The 27042-nt window shown below is 45.8% G+C and overlaps 1 protein-coding gene across 1 annotated transcript; it reads right to left on the bottom strand.

Moving 5' to 3' along the window:
* Positions 1-173: 173 nt before the first annotated feature.
* ADAMTSL2 (ADAMTS like 2) lies at positions 174-26500 on the bottom strand. The gene is made up of 11 exons (XM_063316150.1): positions 26177-26500; positions 24432-24771; positions 20890-21271; positions 13648-13751; positions 9612-9738; positions 7754-7967; positions 3922-4077; positions 3076-3246; positions 2816-2992; positions 1247-1391; positions 174-337 (listed from the first exon to the last, which is right to left on the bottom strand). Exons 1-11 carry the CDS (start codon positions 26246-26248, stop codon positions 219-221), a joined length of 2007 nt encoding a protein of 668 aa, XP_063172220.1. The 5' UTR covers positions 26249-26500; the 3' UTR covers positions 174-218.
* Between the last annotated feature and the right edge of the window lie 542 nt (positions 26501-27042).

Below are 27042 nucleotides of genomic sequence, written 5' to 3'. Positions count from 1 at the left end.
AAAGAAAACCCAGAATTCTTCATGTGAATTGTCACCATGTTGGTGGCCAAGAGGGAGGCCACATCGCAGCCGAAGAAACTGAGAAGCGAGGACCACAATGTGATCCTGGAAGGCACCTGCTTTGCTGGCAGAGGAACAGCCCTGTGGCTCAACAGGCTGCTCTGGTGCCTCGAGTGTGGGACCCAGGCCAGTCGGAGGCCCCACACCTTTCCTTCCCACTAGGAACGGGGTACTCTGCAGGATCTGCAGCAGGCCTTGCTGTAATACCAGTGGCTGCAGAGGTTCACCTTGATCGCTAGGGCACAGTTGGTCCCCACCTGGTCCTGGCAGCTGTCATCTGTGGGCAGGGGACACAAGGTCAGGGGAGGTCATCCAAAGGCAAGTGGGAGATCCGCATGCAGAGAAAACCTTCATGTCCCACTGCCTTGGCCCCAATGCTAGCTGTGCAGACATCTTGTCTGCGCAAGTGCAGCATGAATCATAGTAAGCATGCCCCACTTCTGGCTCAAGGTCACCTGCACAGAATCATGTTTTCTTTAACATAGTCATTAGCACTGCTTGGGGTAGGGGGCAGAGAACTGGGGGCTTTCCTGCACCTTTAATTTGAACCAAAATTGGGTGTGACAAAATGGTGCAAACAAAATAACATTCCTCAAGGGGAAGGTGCATTTTGACACCAAATGTTATTTATAATGTTTTAAAATGAATTTGGAAGTTTCTTCCTGAAAAAAGAAATCTGAGGATGTTACAAGCAAGCATCTTATTTAAGTTGCAGTAAGAATTCCAAGTTTTGCAAGTTTCCAGTTGAGAAAGCCGATGCTCATGGCTCTGAAGCTTGGTCTGTTGAGCAGATTTTGTTTCCAGGCTTGAGTCTTGCCTCCTTTTGTTGCTCTCCCCTGAAGGTGAAAGGAAGGCTCCCTCCACCCCCTCGGCTGACCTGGCAAGGTGGGCCCACAAAGGCAGGGAGAGACAGCTCCCCCAGCACCCACCGAAAGCCCGGAAACCCTTCCCCACCCCAAATGGCCAGGAAAGCAGGAAGTCCTTCTGGAAGGCAGGCCAGGGTCACAACTTCTTGCTATTCCTATTCTGGAAATAGGAGGCTTGTCAAACACATCTACAGTTTGTGTGGTGCATTGTGGTGTGACTCTGATGAGCACAAGAACTGGGGCTGATAAGGAAACCAGAGTTCCTAAATGTTAGCACTTAAGCTAGCTTCCCCCCTTGTCTGCCACACATCCCAGCTAACCTGGTGGTTCCGTTGGGCACGGATGAAGGTCACAGGTCTGCTTCCCGACTGGTTTTGTAAGTGGGTCGCACCCTCGGACCAGATCCTTCCCTTGGTAACACTTGACATCCCGCATCCTCACACCAATTCCGCAGGTTTTTGTGCACTGGGATGTGGGAACAAAAGGTCTTTTGGCAACAGCAGCTTATGGACAACCAGAACAATTCAAAATGAGCACCAGTGTTTCAAAACAAGCAAACGGAGGAGAAGAAGCAAACTAGTTTCGCAGCTGCAGGTGAGCCAGAAATCCATTTCTTTAGCTTTCAGATGCAACCTCAGATCCTTTCAAACTGGCACAGTTTCCACCTGACTGCTGAGCCAAGCCAAATCGGCTGGGGGTGGGTGGTCGCACACTCCGCATTTTATGTCTTATGAGTTTGAGTCCTATGTTTCATTTATTTTATGGGTTGGAAGTCTAAGGGAATTTGCCGGACACCAGAACAGAACAAGATGTTATCAAGCTGACACGGCATAGCACAGCTTCCTCTATGTTGCATCAGGCCATGACAGCAATGAGTGCTGACAGGGAAAATCAGCCCCTTCTCTCTCTCTCTATTTATAGAAATACTCCACGACCAATACTTCGCCTAAACATCTGCTGAAGACCATCTTAAGGCAGATGATGGTCCAAGGAGAGATGGGCATGCCGGGGCAGCCATGGAAACATCTGAGCTACCAAGTGTGCCAACAGGCCCCCTCTGCCTCTGGGCGGCCCATCGAGACCCAGAGGAGCTCGCCAGTCATCAAGCGTCCATGGCTGCCAGAGCTGAGGTGAACATCTTGCAGTTTGGAGCCAGATGCAGCTCGCCAAGACTAAACCAGGGTATCCATCGAGCCCTATAAAGGGGATCAGATTCCAACCAGGGAGCCAGCAAGGCATTCATTAGTCTTGGAATGCAAGAGGCATTAATTAGGGCCGCCAGTTGTAAACTTTCCAGGTTCACGTCTTCAAATTCCTATGGCTGCTAAAAAGGCCTCTTTTTTCCCATTCTGCCATGCACTTGACAGGTGGGCAGAAAACCTTGAAGACGCTTCCTCTTCCAAGTAAAGGTGACAGTTTGGGGTCATCAAGCAGGAAATGGCATTGTGTTTCCCGGAGGGTCTCGTGAAGCCCCATGTGAGCTGCGGCGGCTGGGTGAGGCAACAGTGGGGTGGGCTTCCTTGGGGTGGCTGTGAAAACCCAGCCCTTGCCTCAGCATGCAGGGGGCACAGGAAGCTGGTGGGCTGGTTTGGCCACAGCAAGTCATGTAAACACAACCACTTTTTTCTGTGAGCCCATATTTTGATTTTGTGCCCCATGGATTTAGTGACCACAACAGGGGAGCAACCCTCAGGCTGGGTGACCATCCTTCAGCCAGAGAGCTGCCCACCTGGTTGTTGAGGGTCATATAACTTATATTATGTAACTTATATTATGCCTGTTAAACTTATACTGCGCCAGAGTTATGTTTACAATCCTCCTGAGGGAGGGTTGGTGTAGCCAGCACCAGAAGCCCTCAGGCCCCTTCTCTCTGACCCCCAGGCCCTCACCTCAGACCAAGGGGTGGTGTACCACTTGAAGCAAGGACGCTCAAAGCAGGTGGCCTCCTCGGCCTCCTTCTTGGCAGCATCACACTCAGCAGGGGGACGAGTTTTGACCTTCCCAGCGGCAATCTCCAAGCAGAGAACCGTCCGCTTCTTCACCCCTCGGCCGCAGGTAGTGTTGCACTGTCAGAAGAAGGAAAGATCCAGACATCGCCCAGGCAGCCGGGAGGAAGGCATCGGCCACCTACAAAACCCAGAGCCCTTACCCTTTCCCAGTCCTGGGCCAGCCAGCCAGGGGGGCAGTTCTTTTCCCCACAGGGGTGAATTGCGAGCGGCTTGGTCTCCAAGTTGCACTGGGACTCCGGCACCACACGTCCATCGCTGCCCTTGCAGTAGACATGCCGGATCATTCGGCCTGGCCCGCAGCCCCCGCTGCACTGAAAATGAGAGAGAAGGGCCAGAAGTGCAACTAGGTGTGCGCCCTGTGAGGACAGCACGCTGGGGAGCCACCTCCAGGTCCCGCCCTGGCAGACTGGTGGAGAACTGTAGCTCTTGGTCCCTTTGGCAGGTTAACAAGGGGCCTTTAACATTTACATTTTTGTAAGCTCCCCCAGGCCACCTGCAACTGGGTAGTCTCTCTCTCTCTCTCTCTCTCTCTCTACCCACAAGAACATCTGCTTAAACACAGACCTTGAAGGGGATCTCCCCCCCCCCCTCACTTGCCGAGTCCTTGGCTTCACTGCCAAATCACTTGCCTGTTAGGAAGCTTTTGGAATCTGCTTTCCTGCTGGAAGGAACACCAATGTTTCAAATGGGATGCTAGAAAAAACCCCAGAAGACTGGGATAATTGGAGCCCTAAAGGTTATTTTGATGCACGGAGGCTCTCTGCCTCCAGACAGCCAAAGTTCAGATGACGTTGTGGGAGAAAAAAGGAAGCACCTTGGGCTGGACACTGAACGCTAGATTAAGTGGCACGCTGCTCTGATCCAGAAGGCAAACTGGTTTCATGTGATGCGACTTGCACAACACCACCCACTCACAACTCCTGCAAATACCCCACTATCCCATCTCTCCTGGTCAGTGACTTCCTCTCTGCGTAAAAAGAACTTACTGGTCCCCAGTCAGAGACCGTCCATTGCCGGTCACAGGGGGCCCCGGTGCAGTTCTTGTCTGCCACCGGTTTGGTGCCGGCATCGCACAGCCTCTCCTCTTCAGAGCAGCGAATGTCTCGGCTCACCACACTCCTCTCGCCACACCTGGCTGTGCACTGGAAGGGAAAGAGAAGGGGGAGTCAGCCCCCACGGCAGCCCCTGAATTCATGGTGCAGAACAGGCAGGAACAGCTTGATCTCTGCCTTGAAGAAGAGTGTAAAAAGGTGGCAAAGCTCCCCAGATACTGAACCTCAGCATAGACTTGAAGGCCCAGAATGGAAAGGTCAACTGTCTACTCAGAAGGGACCATTCACTTTGGGGTTCCTGGCAAGCTGAAGGACATGGACCGGTATATCTTCTTCTGGGTAACCCTCTTGATACTTACTCAATAAATCCTTCCTGTTTTTCCTTCCTGGTTTGAGCCTATTGTTTATTGGCTGCTGGCTGGCCACCGGTGCTGCAGAGGAACCAGCTGTCAACTCCAGGGGAAACGGTGCTACTGCTTGGGAGTGATGTGCCAGAAGACCCCTTCCCTGTGCCCACAACAGCTGGAGGCATCTTCAGAAGGGCTCCCCTGCTCAGACTCAGAACAAGTCAGGTGCCAGGCAGCCTTTCACTGTTCAAAGGTTACAAACCTTTAATTTTGAATAGAAAGTACCTGGCAGCCAGTCCAGGTCTTTCAGCATGGCTATGATTCAGCCCTGTACCATGCTTTAGGTTCCCAGCCCACATGCCTTAGAGCAGTGGTTCTCCACAGGTGGTCTGGAGACCCCTGGTGGCCCTGAGACTTTTCAGGGGTCTGTGAAGTCAAATAAATAAATCTTTTAAAATTTCTCAGTTTTAATTTCTAATACAGTAAATATTGACAGATATAACCTACATAAACCCAAGCTCTTTGGGGCCCTCAATCATTTTTAAGGATGTGAAGGGGTCCTGAGACCAAAAGATTTGAGAACCACTGCCTTAGAGGGTTTTAATTTAAGTTGGAGGGTTGCCCCATACAGAATCCATTCCCATAATGTGGCTATTATACAACCAAGAAAGGGGATTACAGCATCCTTGAATTAAAAAGGGCCATTAGACACCTAGAATTAACCTAGTGATTGAGGCAGCATATGAGTCAATTGATTGATAAATCAATCAATCAGGCACTTGAGTCCTACCCTTGCTCTGTGCATTAAAGCCTCCCCAAGAGATGGCTGCTCAGGGCCCACTCGCACATATCCACATAGCCCAACTATCAAACTGCTCTTATTATCAAGAATTTTCCCGTAGTTCCTCTGGCAACACAGATCTTGATCTTTTTCTGATCTTGGACGGGATGATCATATCCCGCCCTCAGTTGTCTTTTCTTGAGGATAAACCTAACTGTATCCTACACAGGCTGGTTTCTAGTCCTCTGAATCTTATCCAAATCAATCGTTCCTGGTGCCTGAATCGGTCTTAAAGGAAGTACGTGCCTCCGTATCTATCTATCTCTATCTCTATCTCTTTAACCTATCATATTTGTATAGCCACTCATCTCACAAAAAGTGACTCTGGGTGGTGTACAACACTCAATTAAAAGAAAACCGATATACTGGATATGTATAAAACAATCAGTAATACTATAAAAACTATAAAAAACACAAAAAACAAGAGAGAATGTTAATCATAATAAGGGAGCCATCACAAAATCTTGCCGGCCCCCTGGGCCTCCAGGTCTTGTGGGACTTATGGAATGCTAAAAAGGATGGGGCTAACCTCACTTCCAGGGGGAGGAAATTCCACGAGACAGGCACCCTCCTGGGACCCGCCAAATGTAATTCCCTGACAGGCCGGACCTGCAGCATGCCTTCTCTGCCAGACCTGATGGGATAGGCAGATGTAGTCAGGGAGAGGCCCCCCATGCCATGAAGGACTTTAAAGGTCAAAATCAGCACCTTGAATTGGACCCAGAAGCAGACTGGCAACCAATGCAGCTCGCAGAGCAGAGGTGTAATGTCTACCCTTCTAGGGGCATATATAATTGCCCACACCACTGCATTTTGCACCAGCTGAAGCTTCCTGATACTCTTCAAGGACAGCCCCATGTAGAATGCAATATATGCTGCATGTATCTCTTTCTTGGGGCATATGGACAGTTGAATTGCAAAGTAGTCTTTAGGTTACAAATCTTGGCATACACAGAACAGTGTGAGCATGTTTGGGATAGAACTGGGCTTTAGTTACCCTTGTGGCATCCTGGTCAAAATTTACTGGTTTGTCATTACTGTTTTATCTTACCATTAGCAGAGATGCTGCATGTAGCAAAGGTATGACTAGGGCTGGTAATCTAAGATACTAAACTGAGCAAGATATATATGAAAGCATCAACTGACCAAAGCCATGACAGGTAGCAGAGGCCAAGGTAAGAGGAGGAAAGGGTTCAGAATGAGAATTGACCAATGCAATAAAATCCAGAAATATGATAGAAATGTGTTATGTCTGTGAAACTAAGAAAAAAGGAGGAATGAATAGATCTGAATGAAGGGAGTGGAGTGGATTAATACATGCAGGGAAGTGAAAGTGTAGGTTTCATTGTGAACAAAGGGCTAACATGTTTGTCAGAAAGTATGGACTGAAGCATTTCAGTGAACAGAAGAACCACATCTCCTTGTTCTGAATATGTAATTTAAGCATAGTATTCATACACACACAGCAAAGGAATGAATTCCAATCTACAATCATGATTAACTTGATTGTTTATGATGAAAGAGCAACATAATTGGTGAAAGGTATGATGGAGATGATATTGCTACAGAAGGGTGTGAGTTACTCCAATGGAAATCATGAAAAAGGATGCTTTGTGGGATGATGAAGTGAAAGGGGCTGTGAATGAGAAAAAATGCAAGTGAGAATGACTGCTGCAAAAACTGAGGATGAAAGATGTACAATACATATGGGGGGGGGGGCGGGGAAGGTATTTCCAAAGGATGTAGTCAAAGAGGGCAAGGAACAATTAAAAGCAGCAGAGAATGCAGGGTGATTCTGATGAAAATAAAAAAGAATATTTGGGAAGTAGATGAAGAGGTTTTAACAAGAGCCCCCAGCAGCATGAGCGGAATTAAACATATAATTGATGAAATGATTTGGGATGAAACCTAAGCACAGATCTGCCGCCTGCAAGGAATATTTTGTATAAGAATGATGATACGTAGCCCAGTGGAATTGAAGCAAATCCTCCAGCGTCTAGATACATTGATGAAAAGGATATAATAAATGCTGTGGAAATGTTGGAAAAATTGTAAGCTTGCAGGGGCAGATGGTGCAACCAGAGGAATGTTAAGATATACAGTAAATGTGGTTTATGGTGTGGCTTTGCAACTTGTTTTACATGTATGGATGGACTGCCTCTGTGCCTAAGAGGTGGAAAAATGCCATTACTGTTCCCTTCCACAAAGGGAAAGGGAGAAAGAGCGAATGCAGAAAGCAGGGGGATTAGCTTGTTAACTCTGCCTGGAGCGAATCTGTGGCAGCGTACTTATTAGGAAATAAGGCTCTAAACCCAGGAGGACTTGGGAAGACAAGTTCAGAGGAGCACTCTGAGCCACGCCAGCATGCCTGAGCAAAACGTTGCTTGACCACGTGCTCTCTGAACCACGCCTTCTGTGGTTCAACGCAAGGGAATCGCTGCTGGGAAAGGACCCAGGACATCTACCATCCGCTCCTATCAACTTCTCTGCAATGCTCCACACAGTTCAGCAATCTACAAGAGCTACTGCAATCGAAGCGCATGCAGCCTTTCTTCCAGCGCCCCCAGCCAGAATTTACCTCAGACCATTCAGACATTTCCCACTGTGGGCCACAGGCTGGGTTTTTGCAGATTTTCCGCTCTTCCGGCCGGGTGATGTCAGCAGATTCACACAGATCGCTGTAGACCGAGCTGTCCAACCCTGGCGAGAGCATTTTCCAGCAACGGACAATGCGGAACTGGTGGCCTTCTCCACAGGTCCTGGAGCATTCACTCCAGCTGCTCGCCTCCCACCTGTCCGAGGCAACACAGCGTTTCAGGGTGACGGACAGCAAGGGGGGACTCTCTGGGGATGACCAGGACCGTGCTATTGTTTGATTTTGCCATTTTTGATCTCTTAAAAGGGGCAGCAGTACCTTGGCCCAGAACACCCACTTAAATGATGATGGTTCAAAATCCCACTTAAATCAAAACGTGTTTTTTTTAAATACTCAGAGCCTCCAACATCAAGGCACGTTGGCAGCATTTAGGTTTGCCTACCTATGTCGCAAAATGCACCTATTTGGTCCTAGTTTTCAAAGCTGCCTTTTGATCTGAATCTACGTGCAGGCCCCGCCGCGCACAGGCTCGCGTCTTCTTCCTCGAGTGCAGCCTAAGGCTTTCGGGGGCCGCCTTTGGGGCCACTCCGGTCCGAACGTCGCCCTTCACTTGGGGGCGGGATCCATTTCAGGAGGGGGGCAACTCTGGATAAGGCGACTTCCTGGCTTCAACTGGCAACTTGCTCTGAGGGCCTCAGTCTGCTGGGCCCCTGGCGCTCCAGTTGAACAAAGCCTTTGGAGTTGAGGCCACACCGGGGGTCTTCTCACAGTAGGACTTGCAGTCCTGGCCTCTCCCCAGAGCTGAAGCGGTCGCAGGATGGCAGCTCCTGCATACCGACTGACGGAGCGGCAGTGCTAGAACCTCGGTAAAGCTTTTCTCTCTGCTATTTTTTACTCTTCCTTCAGCGAAATGCCCCAGGTTTTTCACCTTAGCTCCTTCCAGTGCTCTGCTCTCAGCCCTACTGGAAGGACAGTTACTCCTTCCGCAGAGGGTTTTTGTTCCTGTCGTTTGGAAGCGGTTAAACTGTGGCCAAAAGAGCTGTGCTGTTAATTTTGTAACACGTTGTCACTTCAATAAAGTTTATACGTCGATTCTCTTGGTCATTCCACTAGTAAAGTTACTTGCCAAATTCTGCTTTGGAGCCTAGGAACAAATTATAAACCCTGGCAATTTTATCTAATTTTTACTGTATGTTATTTAATTAAATTTAATATCATCTCATTCATCCATGATTATTGTAAAACTGTATAAATGTATTCGTTTATTAACTATTTCAAAAAGATATAATTTGGGGTTTGGGATGGTATCTTATTTTTTTAGTTACCTTTGCTTTCTGGCCGTGGACTGTAATAATCCGTCCCTCTCTTCCTACCTTTTTTTCGTGGTGCTGTGGCGTCCTTCATTGTCACTTCTCCTGCCCTTACCTGGGCCAGAAGCACTCAAGCCTCTGCTTGAGGCTCTGGGGAGTCTCGTTCGGCTGCAGGCAGATGGACAGTCTCTTGCCTTTGTGCAGGGGAGTCTGCCCAGCCAGCCAGGCAGCGTCCGCCCCCGAAATGTGACTGTATTGCACAGGGGTTCCTATAAGAGGGTTCCACCCTCATCCACCATCCCTGCAAGCGGCCCTTTCCCTGGCTTCTCGCTATGGAGGCCAACAGGAAATCTCGTATTGTGCCAGGCACAGTCATCTTTCCGTTCACCGGGAAGAGCGGGCACCATGGCTCTAATTATAACCACAGAAAGAAAAGAGTATTCCTGGGAATAAAGGGGACCTTTTGGGGGCACCGAGCTGCCTCTGAGCCTTTGGCCCCCGAGCTGTGAAGCATTTCTTCCGAGACAAACCTGGGTTGGCATTCTCTCCCCGCACAGAACTCGTGAATGGGCTCCGGTCGGGTCGCTGCATCGCAGTAGGTGTCCTCCACCTCAATGCCATCGTAGCGGATGCACATGGCATAGGTGGACATCACTCCTGCATTCAGAAAGACCAAGACTAATCAGTCCTTCACTGCCAGAGCTGCTTGTCTTCATGGAACTAATCCAGAAGCCCACATAGCCACTGCCCCACCTGAACTCTACTTGCAGCATCAGTAAAAGTCAAACCACATCGTTTCTCCTTTTATCACATTGCAGGAATATACTCTGCCCTTGTTATTCCTGCAGAAACAGCTGTGGAATCTGTGCATATTCACCAAGACTATATATTTGGAAAGAGAGCATTAGCTAGTTCACATTTGGGTAAAAAATTACATTTGTATTTCATTTGTAGATAGCCAGTTTGGTACGGTGGTTAAGGCACAAGGCTAGAAACTGGAGGGCATGAATTCTAGTCCCGCCTTAGGCACTAGTTCCACCTTGGGCCAGTCCCTCTCTCTCGCCCCAGGAAGAAGCAGGCGAGGGCAGACCAAAAAAAGAGGGCAGACGAAAGCCTTGCCAAGAAAACTGCAGGGACTAATCCAGGCAGTTGCCAGGAGTCAAGGCTGACTTGAAGCACCCCCTATCTCAAATCATTTGTACAGGCATTCACAAGAAATCTTCCTGGTGTGGGGAGCAAAGGTGTATAGAATATCTGGGTGTAATAGAGGTGCATAGCATGCAACACTAGAAATCATTTTTCCTTTAATCTCACTTTTTTTTTTGGCAATACCGCCTTTCTTCATACCTCTGACAACTTCATCCAAGGAAGGAAAACTTGTATCCTGAATGCCGTACATTTTATACCAGAAACTCTGACAATCCTTAATAAATTGTATTATTACTACAGTTGATTCATTCCCCCCACCTCCAGCATTTCCTTAAAAAGAAAACCTAATGTGGCTAGATGATGGTACTGACCAACTACAAATCCCTTTTCCTCACAGAGGACCTTTTTAAAAAATGACCCGGGAATTTGTGAAGCCTTTTCATTCATTAAAAAAAGCATGTTACAAAATGACCAGAATAGTGACTACATATTTTGCTACATAATCCACCTTCTAAAGACTTTTAAAAGAAAACAAAAGCTGGCAATCGCAGTTTTTGGCTCAAATGCAGACCCTGTGTCAGTATGCAAATCAAAGCACCGTTTACTTTCATATTTGCATGCTTCAGAGCTTGCAGTACAGTTATCTAAATTAAAACATGTAGAAAAAGGCATATATTAGAGGGAAAAATAAATGGGTATCATAAACAAGATATGCACAAAAATTTACAGTCATTCTGGATATTTAAAAAGAAAACCCTCACACCTGATTAAGTGAGACAGAATGAACCTAAGGTGTAAAAAATTAGAAACAGAGCGAAACCAAGCAGTTACGGGTTTGTCACCAAGATGTATGTGATGTCAGCAGGAGCTGCGCTTGGCTTGAAGAAAACGCCTGGCCTTGAGTGATCCCTCCCTCTCCTATTCATGCTCATCCTTCCTTCAGCCCAGTCCAAGGGAGTCCAGCTCAGAGACCCACCTTGCTGAGCATCTGTTTCTGAGGCCCCAGCAGTGCAAAAAGGCAACCACCCCCTCCCAGCATTTGTGCTCTCCAGCAAATGAGATGAACAGGCACACGGACTTCAATTTAGCAATTCTGCTTTAACCGGCTAATAGCTCAATGCAAATCAGAGGACCTTCCAGGGAAATCCATTAAGAAAGAGAGGAGGAATCTTAACTGTTTTTCTAATTTAAATTGCAAAATTGGATTAACGTTTCTACTCCTTTGTTCTCACAGGGGCAAAGATGGTTATACTAACCTGAATCTCACCCAAGAAGACCCAAAAGGGAAACTGGGCAAAATAAAAGCGTTCAAATAACCAACGGGGTCTTTGTTGGCACCACAGCCATCAGGGGCAGGAGAACAAGTGCTATAAATGCTGATCTGAAGTTTAAGAATAAATTTTGAAGAGAGTGCCAACTGGCGACAAACACCTGGAGGCGGTCTGTGCCTAAATCAGCTGTTAACCTCTTCTATTGGGTTGTTTGGAAGGCTGCCTTGAGCTTATATCCAACACTTATGGAAATGCCTGGTGTCTGTCTTCATCCGGTGCATTTTTCTTCTCTGAAAACCCTATCCCTTCATGTTAAAGGGGCAGGTGTGAAATAAAGGCTGTCCTACAGACTTCATCTGCTTTTCAGTCTTTAAATTGAGTACTAGCAAGCCTTGCAAAGACAGTTTGCTCTGCTGTCCTCTTGGCCAGAAGAGAGCAATAGGATTGCTTACTGGAGGGCGTATAGCAACTGTTCTGGCCACTGTGCCATAACAGTAAAGTTCTAGATGCATCCTCATTTTCCTGACTTCTGCAGACCAGCCACCACTTATGCCTGCAGACAAGTGTACCCTGATTCTTGGGCTTCCGTAAAAACCTCCCTGTCTGCTTCTCTGGTTGCTTCATAAGCTCATGGGGACTGGCAAAGCCTTCTGCTTCTGTCAACCCATTTGGTGACTGCTTAGATGAGAGGAGACAGCATCAGGCACTAAAATGCAGCTGATATAAAAATCTCACAAGGAATGTAAAATACAAATAAACAACCAAATGAAGGGCCCAGAAGGCAAATTTTAGAAGGTACAAAGATGAAAGTCACAAATAGATGACCAGCTACACTGAGCATCCAACCTTAAAAGAGGAAAGCAGCTGAAGTCTGACAAAACATTTAACCTGGTGACAGAATTCACCCATTTTCTGTTTTTGCACAATGCAGTGAATTGTAAGCTAACTAAATGGGCAGATTAATATATCACTGAAAGTTTCAGTGAGACTAATGGAGTGACAGATTGTTCTCACCCCCTACATCAACTGGCTCTCTACAAATGAAGATATGTAGAAGCAGACAGACTGCTCTTATCTACCCTGCTCAAGCACAGGGAAGAGAAGGAAGGAAGGAAGGAAGGAAGGAAGGAAGGAAGGAAGGAAGGAAGGAAGGAAGGAAGGAAGGAAGGAAGGAAATGTGGGGCTCCAGCCTGGGAGAAAGGTGACGGGGGGCACAGCCAGGTCATTTAAATCTTCCATGGCATGACATAGCGAAAGAGGATAGAAGCTTTTTCTCTCTCTGGGCCTAGGAGCTGGCCAATGAAGTGATGGTGCAGAACAGAACAGCAGCATCTAATTAGCCGACAAGGTATGGTGATGCCATTAACTTGGAAGGTTTTAAAAGGGAGCTGGAAAAATTAAAGGAGGAGAGGTCTTCCACCGGCTGTTTGTCTTGAAGACCCAGTGTGACCTCTGGGCTGGAGGCAGTGTGCCTGTAAGTCCCAGTTGCAGGGGAACGGCAATGGGGAGGGGAGGGGAGGGGAGGGCAGGGCTTTGTCTCCTGCTCAACTGGAAACAATGTACCCTGAGCAAATTTCTTCACCGTTTCTGGTCTTCAGAAATCACAGAGCTCAGGTTCTGTTTGAAAACAATGTAGACCTAATGTCTGCTAAGAGAATCCATAAAAACTCTCAAGCTGCTGCAGTTTGAGAAACTAATGCCTCTAAACATGACCTGAGTACTATTTCCTCATACAGTGAATTATTCCAGATCAGATGATTGTGTCAGATCTATTTTTAGCACTGTAGACAGGTTCTAAGCCAGTGGTCTGTAAATATTGTGAACATGGTGAAGATATTTTGGCATTTAATACAAAAATGTGATGGTGTATGTGTGGAGATATGACTCCCTAACTCCTTGGGTGATATGACTGCAATAGATTTGGCCTGCGCTTGTACCGTGTATGGAGTGGATGGAGAAGCGGTTGCTTTCTAGCTTGGGATAGGAAATGGAGCCTCTGCTCTTCTTGGAAGGGTGAACAACTCCAGCAGGAGAATGAGATGCGGTCCCGTTCCTGGGTGAAAGAGTAACGTGATCCACGTCCCTCCCCAAGCAGATTTATGAAGGGTCCTCCTTTTGAGCCCTTTGTGGAGCTGTCCCTGCTCACCTGTCGTGCAGGTAGAACTGCAGGGTTCGTGGGAGGAGAGTTTCCACCGGTACATATCTGCTGGACTCATACTTTGGCCCTTTCGGAACAGCTTCAGCCGGTTCCTAAAGAACGGAGATCACGAATTAAGAAGAGTTTTTCTGACCCAACGAATTTCAGAGAGATAAAGGTTCGGGTCTGTTTGAATTTAGGAAGGTATTTTCATAGTTACTGTTGTGTTTTAAGAAAACGGTGTTTTGGATTGTTTGGTTATAATAAAACATACCTGTCCTGTTCCCCAAGCAGAATCCCCAGCCCGGTTAGAGGCAGAGCTTCCACTGTCTAGAAATAGAGAGAATGGGATAAAAATACCCACAAACAGAAACAGTTCCATTTATACAAACACACACACCCCTTTAAGAAATGGAGCAGAGGGAGGCGCCCCAGTCTCAGCTGGAGGGGGGCTCCCAGTGTGTGGACCAGCTCCTGAGGTCCTAGAAGGTTCTAACCATTCACAGTCATTTCCAGAGATAAATTAAGCTGAGAAGTGTGCTCTTCATCTTAGGAAGTGGGTTCAGTTCTGTCCAGTCACTGAATAAAAAGCTGGCCATTACGCCAAGTGGCTTCATGTCATGAAATGATTTGCCTGTAGTGGAAAATACTACTTAAAAGGCTCCAGGATAAGATAGCTGGCATTCAGTCAACTAGCCCTAATCACTAGCTATAGTGGAGCTGAAGGTGCAGTTCTCTCTTGAGGTGGAGGTGGAGGTGGAGGGGTGTGTGTATCAGAAGACAACAAAGGCCCACACAACAGTCCTGGTACTTCAGGGGGCTCCTCTTTCCGCTCCCCTGTGCTTGAGGCCACCTCTCGTTTCTCCTCCTCCCCTCTTACTTCACTGGTTTATATACTAGAAGGGCTTTCTATGGGAATTTTGGATGTGGGGAAGATTATAAACTTATGACATTCAACTTTATCTATCTTCTTTGGAGAAGGAAGTCAATTTTTGGTCAGGATGCTGTAGCATTCTGTCAACCATTGTTACCAAGCAGTGTTGATACAGACACAACACTCTCGCTTCACACAAGTGTAATTCCAATCAGTGGTAAACTTGTTGGTACTTCCTAGCTGCTCTGAACCGAATGCTTCTTATGCAACCCATTCTGCTCCTTGGGGATGTAAATATGTGGTTGAAAGGTCAGTGCTGAGCACAATCTGAGAGATGACACACAAGGTTTCCAAAGGACAGGAGGCAAACTGGAACACTGAGGAGTTCAGGCCTTCCTTGTGACTAGCAAAACCAGAATAAATATATGTAGATGTGTAAATCTTTGCAGGAGGAGGAAGTTAAGGGTATTAAGAAAATATGTACATCATGCAGAAAGTTACAGAGTTTGCAGAATTCAGTCTTCCTTGATATACACTCTGCAGAAGAAGAGTGTGCGTGTGCATGCGTGTATATGTTTGTAGGTCTCTGTGTAAAGTTACAGTCCTGCTTAATACTCTTTGTTTTAAGGGGAAAAAAACCCTTCCAAATCTACAGGTCAGACAAGTATTTTTGGCCTGTGGTACTTTACTCCACTGTCACCTTCTTAAGGATGGCAGAAAAGGGCAAGTTATTCTGACATTTACAGTAAATATTGAACATATATACCATATGTACTGTGGTGTATCTGTACATTTTGGGATGGTGTGTTTTTGGGGGGTATGTGTGTGTGTGTGTGTATACATGTGTGCTGGGGTTCCAGAAGCGCCCATTTGCTTCCCCTTAAAAAGTTCTGAATGTCTCCCTCCGGCTGACTTGTAGGCCATCAGCTGGAGTCCACAAGATTAAGCATCCCTGTCCGGGGGCAAGAGGTTATTCTGCACCTTTACCATAACTGACCCTCCCAGTTACACTCAGAACAGCTTTGCTGCTTGAAAATGGGCTGGAGAAGGAGTGTGGAGAAATCCTGTCTCTGAATTGCCAAATCAGGGCTGATCACATTTCTTGACAGCAGAAGCTCTGCAATAGTTCCCTTCTTCTCTTTTACAAGCAATGGGACTGAAGTGTAGTTCCCCCCAGATACAGCAAAGATTGCAACAGAGTTTTTGCTTTAGTCTTCCTTTTTAGGCTTAAATAGTTAGGTTGTAATCCCATGCGTTTACCTGGGAGTAAGTCACATGGAACACTGTGAGATTTATGTCTGAATAAACATGGACACAATTACACTGCATGAAACTTTTTATGTCTGTGCCAAAAAATATTCCAGAAGACTCAAAGACAAATTATCTTCAGACTAAGAAAAGTGCCCGGACATAACCCTGACTAGCTCCACTTGATCAACTAAAAATGGTATCAGGATTATGCAGTCAGTCAGTTTCCCCAGGCTGCAAACCGATCAACAGCAGGAAAATCTATTTTTAAAGATTGGAAGACCAGTGAAATAAACACATCATTGCACAATGTAGAGAAATTCCTAGAAGGGGGGAAAAAAAACCCTGATTCTCACTCTTTATTTCCAGAGTTAAACCACTGGGTGAGGACATCTGCCAGCACAGGGTTAGGTACCATCAGTATGCTGGAGATGACCAATTATACATCTCTGCTCCAGGCCAACCATACGATGCGGTTGAGCTTCTTTCTTGGTACCTAGATAGGGAGGAACAGGCTTCAACCTGACCTGAGCAAGACCAAGTGTATTTGGGTTTTAAGGCCCCATGGATCCCGAGATTTACCAGTTCTTGACACAGAGCTGGTGCACAATTTGGGGGCCCTCCTGGACTCATGGCTCCTGTTTAAGGAACAGGTGGCAGTGGTGGGCAGGAGGGCTTTTGCACAGATTTGTCTTGTGCATCCATTGTAGTCTTTCCCTGATTGGGAGGCATTACTCATCATTACGCATGCCTTGGTGACCTCCCAAATGGATTGCTGCAGTGTGCTGCCCTTGAAGACCACTTGGAAGCTGCAGCTGGTCCAGAATGAGGTGGTATAGACAGTTATGGGTGCAACTCAGTACCCCCATATTACACCTCCATGACCTGCATTGCCTCCAGTAGGCTTCTGGGTGCTATTCAAGATGCTGGTCATTCATTCATTCATTCATTCATTCATTCATTCATTCATTCAATCAATTTCTATAGCTGCCATCTCAGCAAGTGACTCTGAGTGGCTTACAACAATAAGCCCCATATTACACCATGTACAAAAATAAAACCAAAATGGAGAAGCCATGTGTGAAAAACTAGGTACACCTTATGATTCAATAGCTTGCAGAACCACCTTTAGCAGCAATAACTTGAAGTAATTGTTTTCTGTATGACTTTATCAGTCTCTCACATCGTTGTGGAGGAATTTTGGCCCACTCTTCTTTACAACATTGCTTCAGTTCATTGAGGTTTGCGGGCATTTGTTTATGCACAGCTCTCTTAAGGTCCTGCCACAGCATTTCATTTGGGTTGAGGTCTGGACTTTGACTGGGCCATTGCAACACCTTGATTCTTTTCTTTTCAGCCATTCTGTTGTAGATTTGCTGGTGTGCTTGGGATCATTGTCCTGTTGCACGACCCAATTTTGGCCAAGCTTTAGCTGTCAGACAGATGGCCTCACATTTGACTCTAGAAAACTTTGGTATACGGAGGATTTCATGGTTGACTCAGTGAGTGCAAGGCTCCCAGGTCCTGTGGCTGCAAAACAAGCCCAAATCATCACCCTTCCACCACCGTGCTTGACAGTTGGTATGGCATGTTTGTGCTGATATGCTGTGTTCGGTTTTTCCCAAACGTGGCGCTGTGAATTATGGCCAAACATCTCCACTTTGGTCTCTTCTGTCCAAAGGACATTGTTCCAGAAGTCTTACAATTTGCTCAGATGCAACGTTGCAAACCTAAGCCGTGCTGCCATGTTCTTTTTAGAGAGAAGAGGCTTTCTCCTGGCAACCCTTCCAAACAAACCATACTTGTACAGTCTTTTTCTAACTGTCCTGTCATGAACTGTAACATTTAACATTCTAACTGAGGCCTGCAGAGTCTGAGATGTAACCCCAGGATTTTCTGCAATTTCTCGGAGCATTGCACGGTCTGACCGTGGGGTGAATGTGCTGGGACGTCCACTCCTGGGAAGACTGGCAACCGTCTTGAATGTTTCCCACTTGTGAATAATCTTCCTCACTGAGAATGATGGACTTTAAATTGTTTGGAAATGGCCTTATAACCCTTCCCAGATTGATGGGCAGCAACAATTGCTTCTCTAAGATCATTGCTGATGTCTCTGAATGCTTGAGACCAGCAAACTCCTAAAACTTGCTGATGATCAGTTAATCAGTTAATCAAGGCATTTGATTAGCAGCGCCTGGCTGCTACTTAGCCTCTTAATACCTATGGAAGCAGTAAGGGTGCACTTACTTTATCACACATGGCTTCTCCATTTTGGCTTTATTTTTGTAAAATAAATAATGGCATGGTGTAATGTGTCATGTGTTGTTGTTCAACTGAGGTTGTGTTTACCTAATTTTAAGACCTGCTAAGGACCAGATGATTTTTATTATGTCCTGATATGTAAAACCATAGAACTCAAAGAGGGTGTACTTTCTTTTTCACACAACTGTATGTTTGCTGCCCAGAATTGCGATTGTGAGATGAGTGGCTATATTAAATAAATAAATAAATAAAAACATATTTCAAGTGCACTTTAAAATTATTATTTGGTCTTTAGAACAGGGCTGGGCACCCCACATTCCTTTGCTTCCTGTCACGAGTTGTGTGGGAGCTCAGACCATCCCCCTTCCCAGGAGTCTATGTGGGTTGGTCTATCTCATAAAACGTTGAAATAGAACAGGCTGCTTTAAGGAAAATATTTTTTGCAGTCAGTCCATTTGTAAGCTGGAGAATTCCAGAAGAAACAGTGATGGCTGTAAAGTTGGACAATTTAAAAGCAGGTCAAACAAATGAATAAAAGAGAAAGTCATCAATGGCACTGTTATGGTGGCTGTGCATTGCCACCATTGGGAGGGTGCAATTGCCCTCATCTCTTGCTTATGGGCTTCCCACTGACACATGATATCGAACCCTGCAGGAAACAGGACACTAGACTCATTTGCCTGTTCCAGCTCTTCATATGGGTGGGAATGGAACCACAGTATTTTTTCCCACTGGTTTTAAATCATCACTTCGGAACAGATACAAGTTTTGATCAACTGAGCCCTGGCAAGGCTGAGTGACTTTGGGTTTTTGGGACCTTCTGTATCTGAAGATTTACCACCTTTGGTGCTGGATGGAGTTGCACTGCCCCAGACAGACCCAGTGCACAAGCTGGGGGTCCTTCAGGACTCACGACCCCTGCTCAAAGACCAGGTGGCAGTTGCGTCCAGGAGGGCCTTTGCATAGCTTCATGTTGTGCACCAGTTGCACCCATTCCTGGATCAGGAGGGTCTACTCTCAGTCACTCATGTCCTAGTCATCTCCAGAATTAATTACTGTAATTCTCTGTACATGGTGCTGCCCCTGAAGAGTATCCAGAGGTGTGGACAGTTATGTTTGGTCCAAGAACTGCACATGTTACAACTCTGCTCCATGAGCTGCACTGGTTGCCAGTTTGCTTCCGGATCCAATTCAAGGTGCTGGTTATGACCTTTAAAATCCCACATGGCATGGGGCCAGGCTACCTGAGGGACTGCCTCTCCTTGGTTACAACTGCCCATCCCATCAGGTCCAGCAGGAGGGGCATGCTGTGGGTCCTGTCGGCCAAGGAGCTTTGTTTGGGGGGACCCAGGAGGACAATCATTTCTGCCACGGCACCCACCCTTTGGAACCTCATTCCCCCCAAAGTGAGATTGGCCCCAACCCTGTTGGCCTTTTGGAAGGCTCTCAAAACTTGGTTTTGCTATCGGGCTTTGGAGCCTGTTAAATGGTTGCACTGTGTATAAGTTTAGACTGCACCCTCCCCTTTCTTTTTGTCACTGTAGTTTTTAACTGTTTTTTTAAAAAATTAAGAATTAATTAATTTGTATTAAGTTTTAATAGCCATCATGATGCCAAGTCTGAGTCCACCCTCAACCATGGAATCTCCCTGGGTGATTTGGGGCCAGTCAGTCTCCCTCAGCCCCATCAGCCTTAGAAGACTCTTGTTGTGGGCATACACCTTTACAGGGGGACTTGAGAAAGGCCAGAGGTAAACCCAGGAACATGGGAAATGCATTACAATGATCTATCATGGATATCACTAGCTGAAGTGTCACTGAGGCCAGGACTAAGTTGACTTGTCTGTCACCTCTGATTCAGACAAGTCCATAGGCCCCTCTGGTCACACACGTAACCTTCTTCCCTGCATCCACCTCAACCTCCATTCAGACACTGTGTGCTCCCCTGATGGAAAAGAGGAGCATTGGTGCAGGCCATATGGAGACTGGCGGCATCATTGCAAAGCTTCGAGATAAGTAAAGTAGAGTAGAGTAGAGTAATAAAATAATAAAATAAAATAAAAGGTTCCTACCATCAAGGAAGGACAAGAACTACCTCCTAACAGTTTGGGATATAAGCAAAATACAAGAATCCTGTGCAATGTTCAATTTCCCAATTTGTTAACCAAGGGTTGCCAGTTCCAGCTTAAATCAAATTAATTCTCTATAAAATAAGGCATCCCATATGTAAATTTAATCTGCCAGTAGTACATGTGCATATAGGCTATCATTCCATACACAAACTACTGTCTTTACACACCCACATTTACACACATCCCCTTCCTCCTCCTTGTAGAAACAGAAAAGGAGAGATGAGGAAAGGGTTAGCGCTCCAATAAGGGAAGGAAAAAGGGAGAAATAAAATGAAATGAAGGTTGGGTAGAAGAGAAATTATGTAAAGTTCAAAGATGTTTGCCTTGGCTTTACTCTAATATATCCCACTGAGTCCAATGGTGCTTACTGCCAGGTAAGTATGTTTAGAACTTTTGAAATCTTGTGGTCATCTCCTTCTCTTCCAGGGAAAACAGGTGGGGGGGGGGGGAGTGTACATGTTAAGACAGAAGGAAGAGAAATCCCTACCCTTATTTCTGCCTCCCTGTGGGGGAGGATACTCTGAGGACAGAGGAGGTCTTCATTTGGAGTGAGTTTTTATTCAAGCAAATACGCAACAACCTTCTCTTTTTATAGATGACTATTTTGGAAGGCAAGTCAACTTTGTCATTAAATAAGAGTATCCATCCAACTTACCGTACAGGCCTTCATTCTGAAATGCATTAGAAGCAACCAAAGCATAATCTCACGTGGCAAGAAGCATCCTCAACTCCTTACCTTGTTTTCTGGGTTCTGTTCCCTTGAGGACTGGCAGCAGAAATAGTAGCATTGGAAACCTGAGTCTCTGAAGACGTGTTGATGGCTTCCTCGTGGGTCAGCTCCATAAAAGTGCCATTAGCAGCGTAAGCCAGCAGGTCATCACTATCATCATAATCAACATAAAGATGGTCTATTTCAGGCCCCAGAGCATTGATGGGGTTCACTGGAGAAAAAATACTGTTCAGGGTCTTGTTCCAGATGGCTTCTTTCGAATCTGACATCTTATCCCCAGGGCTATGGATGATTGCATTTTCTGAAAGGAATTCTGGAGAATGGAGAAGGGAGACCAGTTCTCTTCCATTTCCTTCCACCTTATAATTGGTTGTAGTTGCATTTGACTCTGGAATGAGAAGGGGAAAAAAATCAGAGATAACTGAACAATATGCCAAATTCAAGAAGTGAAATGGAAAATGGCAGCTGAGCTACTCTCAGAATTCCAATGTTCTAATGTTCTAATCCTTAAAACCCTTGTTGTAAGGACTGTAAATCCAAATATTATAATTCCATAATGTAGATGGGGAATTCTGAGCCCAAGAGACAATGCTGGATTCACACAGTATATCCCATGGTTTTGCTGTAAAAATAAAACTTGGTACATCTAGAGTTTTTTGGCACAGAGAATCTGGAGCTCTGGACATGGCCCAGTTTGACCCAGTTAGTTCAATGTGACTCACCCAGATTTGGAAGGAAATTTAGCAACAGAGAGCTCTGTTCTTGCACAGTATGGGAACAACACAAATAGCAGTAACTTTTTCATTTCAACTTTTCAGACTGTTCTAAGGGGATAATAAAGCATGCCAAAATTCATGGAAATGCACGCAGGCTTTTCAAGTTAAGCACCTTTAAATTCTCATTTTTGAAAAAAGTGCCCATAATGTGCTCCAGCAAAGAATGTGATGCTATTTGCTGCAATAGTAGCCATTATGATGGGAAACATGCTTGCTAAATATTGCACAAATAGATTGGGAGAATGTGTAAAGGACAACGTTTTCCACAAGGAATACAATACCCCTTCCTGAATGAGATGAATTTGGAGTGATGCACAAGCTGTGGAGGCACTCAGGAACGATCACTTAAATATAGGAAGGAATAGGTAATGTTATGTGGCCCAAGGATTCCAGAGACACTGTATAGCTGCACAGAATATGGGGGAGAAGCAGGAAAAAGGTGGAATGCAAAGAACTGAAGGGTACAGTTTGTTCAAAGGAACAGGTCACACAAAAGGGGAGGAAGTATGGCATTTCATGTGAAGGAAATGCACACACGCATTGAGTCCAGGAATCTGAGTGTCTACCCAGAGCATCTGGGTAAGAACATAAGGGAAGGAAAACAGCAAATGTATTCCTGGGGATAGAGTTAAAGATTGCCAAACTAGGCAGACTATCTGGAGAAAGTCCTCCTGGATTAATTTCTAAATGTTTATGGAGGAAAGACACAGTAATAATAGGAGAGTTCAACTGCTTGGACATCTGTTGGAAAACCAACTCAGCCAAAATGGCAAGGTCCCAAAATATTCTTCCGTGGCCTTGCCGACTGCTTTATTTTTTAGGAGGCAGATGAAAAACAAGGAGATTGATTCTCCTAAGATCTAATTCTAACCACTGGGGAAAGCAAGGAAACAATTCTCTTATTTTTGGGTTCAAGGTTCTTTAGAATGGGGATCTGGTCATACATCCATACCAGATTCAGGAGATCCAATTTCAACAAGCTTTAAAAAGTACTAAGCAGAATCCCAAGGACTGAAATCCTCAGATTAAGGGAGTGTGGGGAGACTGGGAACTTCTCAAAAATATGTTATTGAAAGTAGAATTGCAGACCATTCCAATGAGGAAAAAAAAATGGGCGGGGAGTCGCTTAGGAAAGGGTGCAAAAAGATCTTCTGACTGAATGAAAAGTTAAAAGGAATGTACAGGAAATGGGTGAGCTGGGGTGAGGGGGCGGTTTAGTTCACCCTCTGATGGTTGTATGATTGAGTGCCCTGGCAGTCTGGTGAGAAGGGAATGGCTGGGAGTTGCTGGGAGTAGGTATGGAAGGGGGCCTTGTTAGCCAGAACTGCTGAGGCCTGGATGCAGTGTAACAGGTTTTGCCTCAACCCAAGTAAGACTGAATGACTCTGGCTTTTTGGATTTCCTGGTACCAGGAACTTTCTATCCTTGGTTCTGGATGGGGCAGCACTAGTGCACAACTGGGGGTGTTCCTGGACTCATGGCTCCTGCTCGAGGAGGAGGGCCTTTGAGCAATTTCGGGTTGTGTATCAGTTGTGCCTGTTCCTGGACTGGGGGCCCCTGCTCACAGTCACTCATGCCATAGCCACCTCCTGCTCTGATTACTGCAATGTGCTCTATATCGGGCTGTCCTTGAAGGGTATTCAGAAGCTTCACCTACTGCTCCATGAGCTGCATTGGCTCTCAGTGTGCTTCCGGGTGCAATTCAAGGTACTGGTTGTCACCTTTAAACCCTTTCAATTTAAGAACAGACTGGAATAATTACATCCAAGAGCCTTGAAGGAACTTGTTGATACCATTTCAACATACTTTTCTCTCATCTTTTGAAAACATGGAGGCCAGGCATTATGCCAGAGGATTGGACAGGGCAAATGTTCTTTTCTTCAAAAAGGGAAAAAAAAGATGACTTGGTTAATTACAGACAAATCACCGTGGTATTGATACAAGGCAAAACTCTGAATTGTGTACAACAGTTGATTTTGGATGATTTAGGAAAGAATGCATTGCTTGACAGGAGCCAGCATGATATGTTTAAGAACAAGTAATGCAAACCAACATTACCTCCTTTTTTTCATAGTGTGACCAGCTTAGTTTACCAGAATATGTAGGGAGATAGTATAACTTGACTTCCATAAAGGATTTGACAATGTCTCCTATGAGATCCTAGCAGAAAAGATGGCAATATATGGGCACAATTGTGCTACCATTAGATGGATACAGAACTGCTTGAAGAATTGTACCCAGTGGGAGTACATCAAAGCCTGATTTCTGGGGAAGAAATGGAGAACTGAGAGTGGAGCCGACAACCATGGTTGAATGAAGAGTCGGAATGAAAAGCTGACTCTTCACAAATCCTCTCTGCTCAAGGAGAGGACTGGGATCGCCCACAAGTGCTCCTGACAGCTGTTCCTCGTGAGGAGATCGCATAATAGAAGTCTCTGGAGGGTTTAGAGCTCTGCGAGATGAGAGAACACCACTGTAGCCCAAACCGCAGTTCGGTGCCTTTAAAAAGGACACAGGGTTCGCATACTTCCTTTCTTAATCATCTTTGGAAATTGCCTGTTAACTGCTTTTTGAAGGTTGGACACTAGAGGGAACCAGAAGGAATTAAAGATTACAATTAAAGGAGAAGAACATTTAAGCTTACTAATACAAAATGGAACAAAATGCTTTAACATTGGATGCATTGAAGGATATTTGTGAACAATGGACCCAGAAGTTAATTTTAAAAATGTCTGACATTATAAACGGACTGTGTTTGGAAGGTCTACTCACCTGCGGAGGGCTTGCTCTGCCGGTCAGGGCCATACTCAAGGCGGGTCCTGTGGTAGACTTCATTGGTCTGCTGCATCTTGCTCAGTTCCAAATTGTCCCCTTCCTCTTGCTGGCCAAAGAGCAGGTTCTCCAGGTGGTCCTTTTCTTGGGAGAGTGTGGCCAACAGGCTGGCATTGTGCTGAGCAAGCCCCAAAAGGAGCTCTCCTTCAAGCTCCCTTTTTTCTTCACTACCCGATTCAGAGAAGCCAAAGTAAATCGATGGCATGTTTTTCAAATGAGGCCTCGTTTGAAGGGTATATTCATATGTTATGGATGGGTTCTTACCATTTTGGTTCCAAACCTGGAGGAAGGGGAACAAATGCCACACATTCTGTTATATAAAAGGTGTGTGTGTGTGTGCATCTATGTGGTATTAAAAAGACAGGTGCTCAAAGGCCCCAATTCTGGCTGAGCAGAGGAAACAACATGCATATAAGCCACTACTCCCTCTCATTGACAGAGGGGGGGGGGTCCAGAGAAACAGGCTCCTCGGGGAACGTGCCCACCCGCAACATCTCTCTGCCCCTTGGAGACTTGCCCTGCCATCAGTCCCTATCCCTCAACAAAGTCCACTGGGCACATGGAGAATCACAGACCACAGAACTGGGGGTACCTTAGAGGCCATATAGTCCCACCCCTGCTCAAGGCAAGATCTGCTCAAGCATTTTGGATTGATTATTTATTCGTTCAGGTTTGTATGTCACTGCAGTCCTAATGACTGTGAGTGGCTAACAGAAAACCCACACAGAGTAAAACTAGATAAAGCAGTTAATTGTAGTAATTAATACCCCAACCCTTCATTCACCCCACCCCCCAATGCTCTTCTGAAGAGCTAGTTTTTTCCCACTCTTTGAAGGAATAATAAAGAGGGAGGGATCCAGATACCAAGGCAGGCTGTTCCGGGGTGGGGTGCTTTCAAAGACAGCTCAACAGCAGGTGACAACCCCCCTTTGAATTATGCCTGTCAGTTTCCCTAGCGAGGGTGTTACATGGGTCCTAATTACCCAGGCCATCACAAGCTGAGGCAGACCACCTCTTCCCAATGGTTTCTACTCATTCCACCACTTTTGGTAGCAAAAGTCACTTGGTGGGTCCTAGGAACTGTGCCTTCTCTGTCCTGGTGCCTGCCCTAAGGAATAGCCTCCCTCTGAAGATACAGATGGCCCCAACTACACTGCCCAGTTCCAGTATTCAAGAAGGATATTGGAAAGAGCGCAGAGAAGATTATCAATGATGGTGTGGGCTTGGAGGCTTAATCTATGAAGAATGGTTAAAGGAACTGGATTACGTTTTATCTAAAGGAGGCTAAAGGGAGACATGATAGCAATCTTCCAATCCTTGAAGCGCTATCCCAGGGAAGAGGGGGTGGATTTAATCTGTGTAATGCATGAGGGTAGGAGAAGAATCAGTGGGTGGAAGTCCAAACTTGAATTTTCTGACTGTGAAAGCTATTAAACAGTAGAACAGCCTTTCTCCTGAAGCTGTGGGAGTTCCTTCACTGGAGGTTTTCAAGCAAAAGTTGGACAACCATTTGTCTGGGATGGTCTGAGGATTCCTGCCCTGGGCAGGGGGTTGGACTAGAAGACCTCCAAAGTATCTTCTAACCCTAGGATTCTACAGTGTATTTTCTGTTAGCAAACTGCTAACAAGACAGGTGATATTCATGTACTGGAAGATACTTGTATGTTCCAAGAAATAAAACTTACCATGATGTTTAAACCCTGATTGGTAGGCCCCTGTGCAACAATATATTCTATGCCAGTCTCATAAATGTCCATTGGTCTCCTGTATTTGAAGATGGTCCCTGCAATATTGAAGTTTTTGGGGCTGTCTACTCTGAAGTCCCCATTGAAGTAGTAAGAACCACGTTCATCTGCAATAGCTACAAAATCCACAAAGAAAGGCCATGATTTGTATGGTGTGAGTCACTGAAAGATGCATCAATAGCCACTTTCTTTTCTGTACTGGTCACAGACCATCATACAGCTAGGCTAGGCTATTCTGTATAAGAGCGACTGGTCAGACTTGAATCAAAGAACACCCCAGCCCCAGGAACTTGCATCATGTCCAGGACTTCTGATCAGCATTAGCAAGAGAGGCCAGGAGAAAGCAGATTATTTCTGTGAGGAGAGGCTGGGCTTATGTGGCTAAGAAAAAAAGTCACAGAAATAAGAAAAATATCAGCTGTTAGGGAAAAGAGAAAGAAAAAGAATACAAATGTGAGTTTGGAGATTTTAAGATCAAGAAAACAAAGAGGTCAGGGTAGGCGGTATGCTTAGATTACAATTAAACTATTTTGTCTCCTAAGAAGAATACAACAAATAAATATTTTATTGGTTATAGTTCCAGGTATCATACAAACCCAAAACATCAGCAGATTTCTTCCGTTCGACTATCTGAATATCTGTTGCTCCAGCAGGAATGTGAGTCACCAAAGAGTATCCTGCAGAAAACTGTATTGATGAATATGAAACAAACTGCCGACTCCCAGAATGACAGGATCAGGTCCACCCAATGCCCGAGGCTGGATTTCTCTCAGGGCCGATGCCATCCAGAGGCCACCCAGAGGTCC

This window comes from Candoia aspera, chromosome 16, assembly GCF_035149785.1.
Source record: "Candoia aspera isolate rCanAsp1 chromosome 16, rCanAsp1.hap2, whole genome shotgun sequence".
Classification (NCBI taxonomy): Eukaryota; Metazoa; Chordata; class Lepidosauria; order Squamata; family Boidae; genus Candoia; species Candoia aspera.
This window is presented reverse-complemented; position numbering and strand designations above follow the sequence as displayed.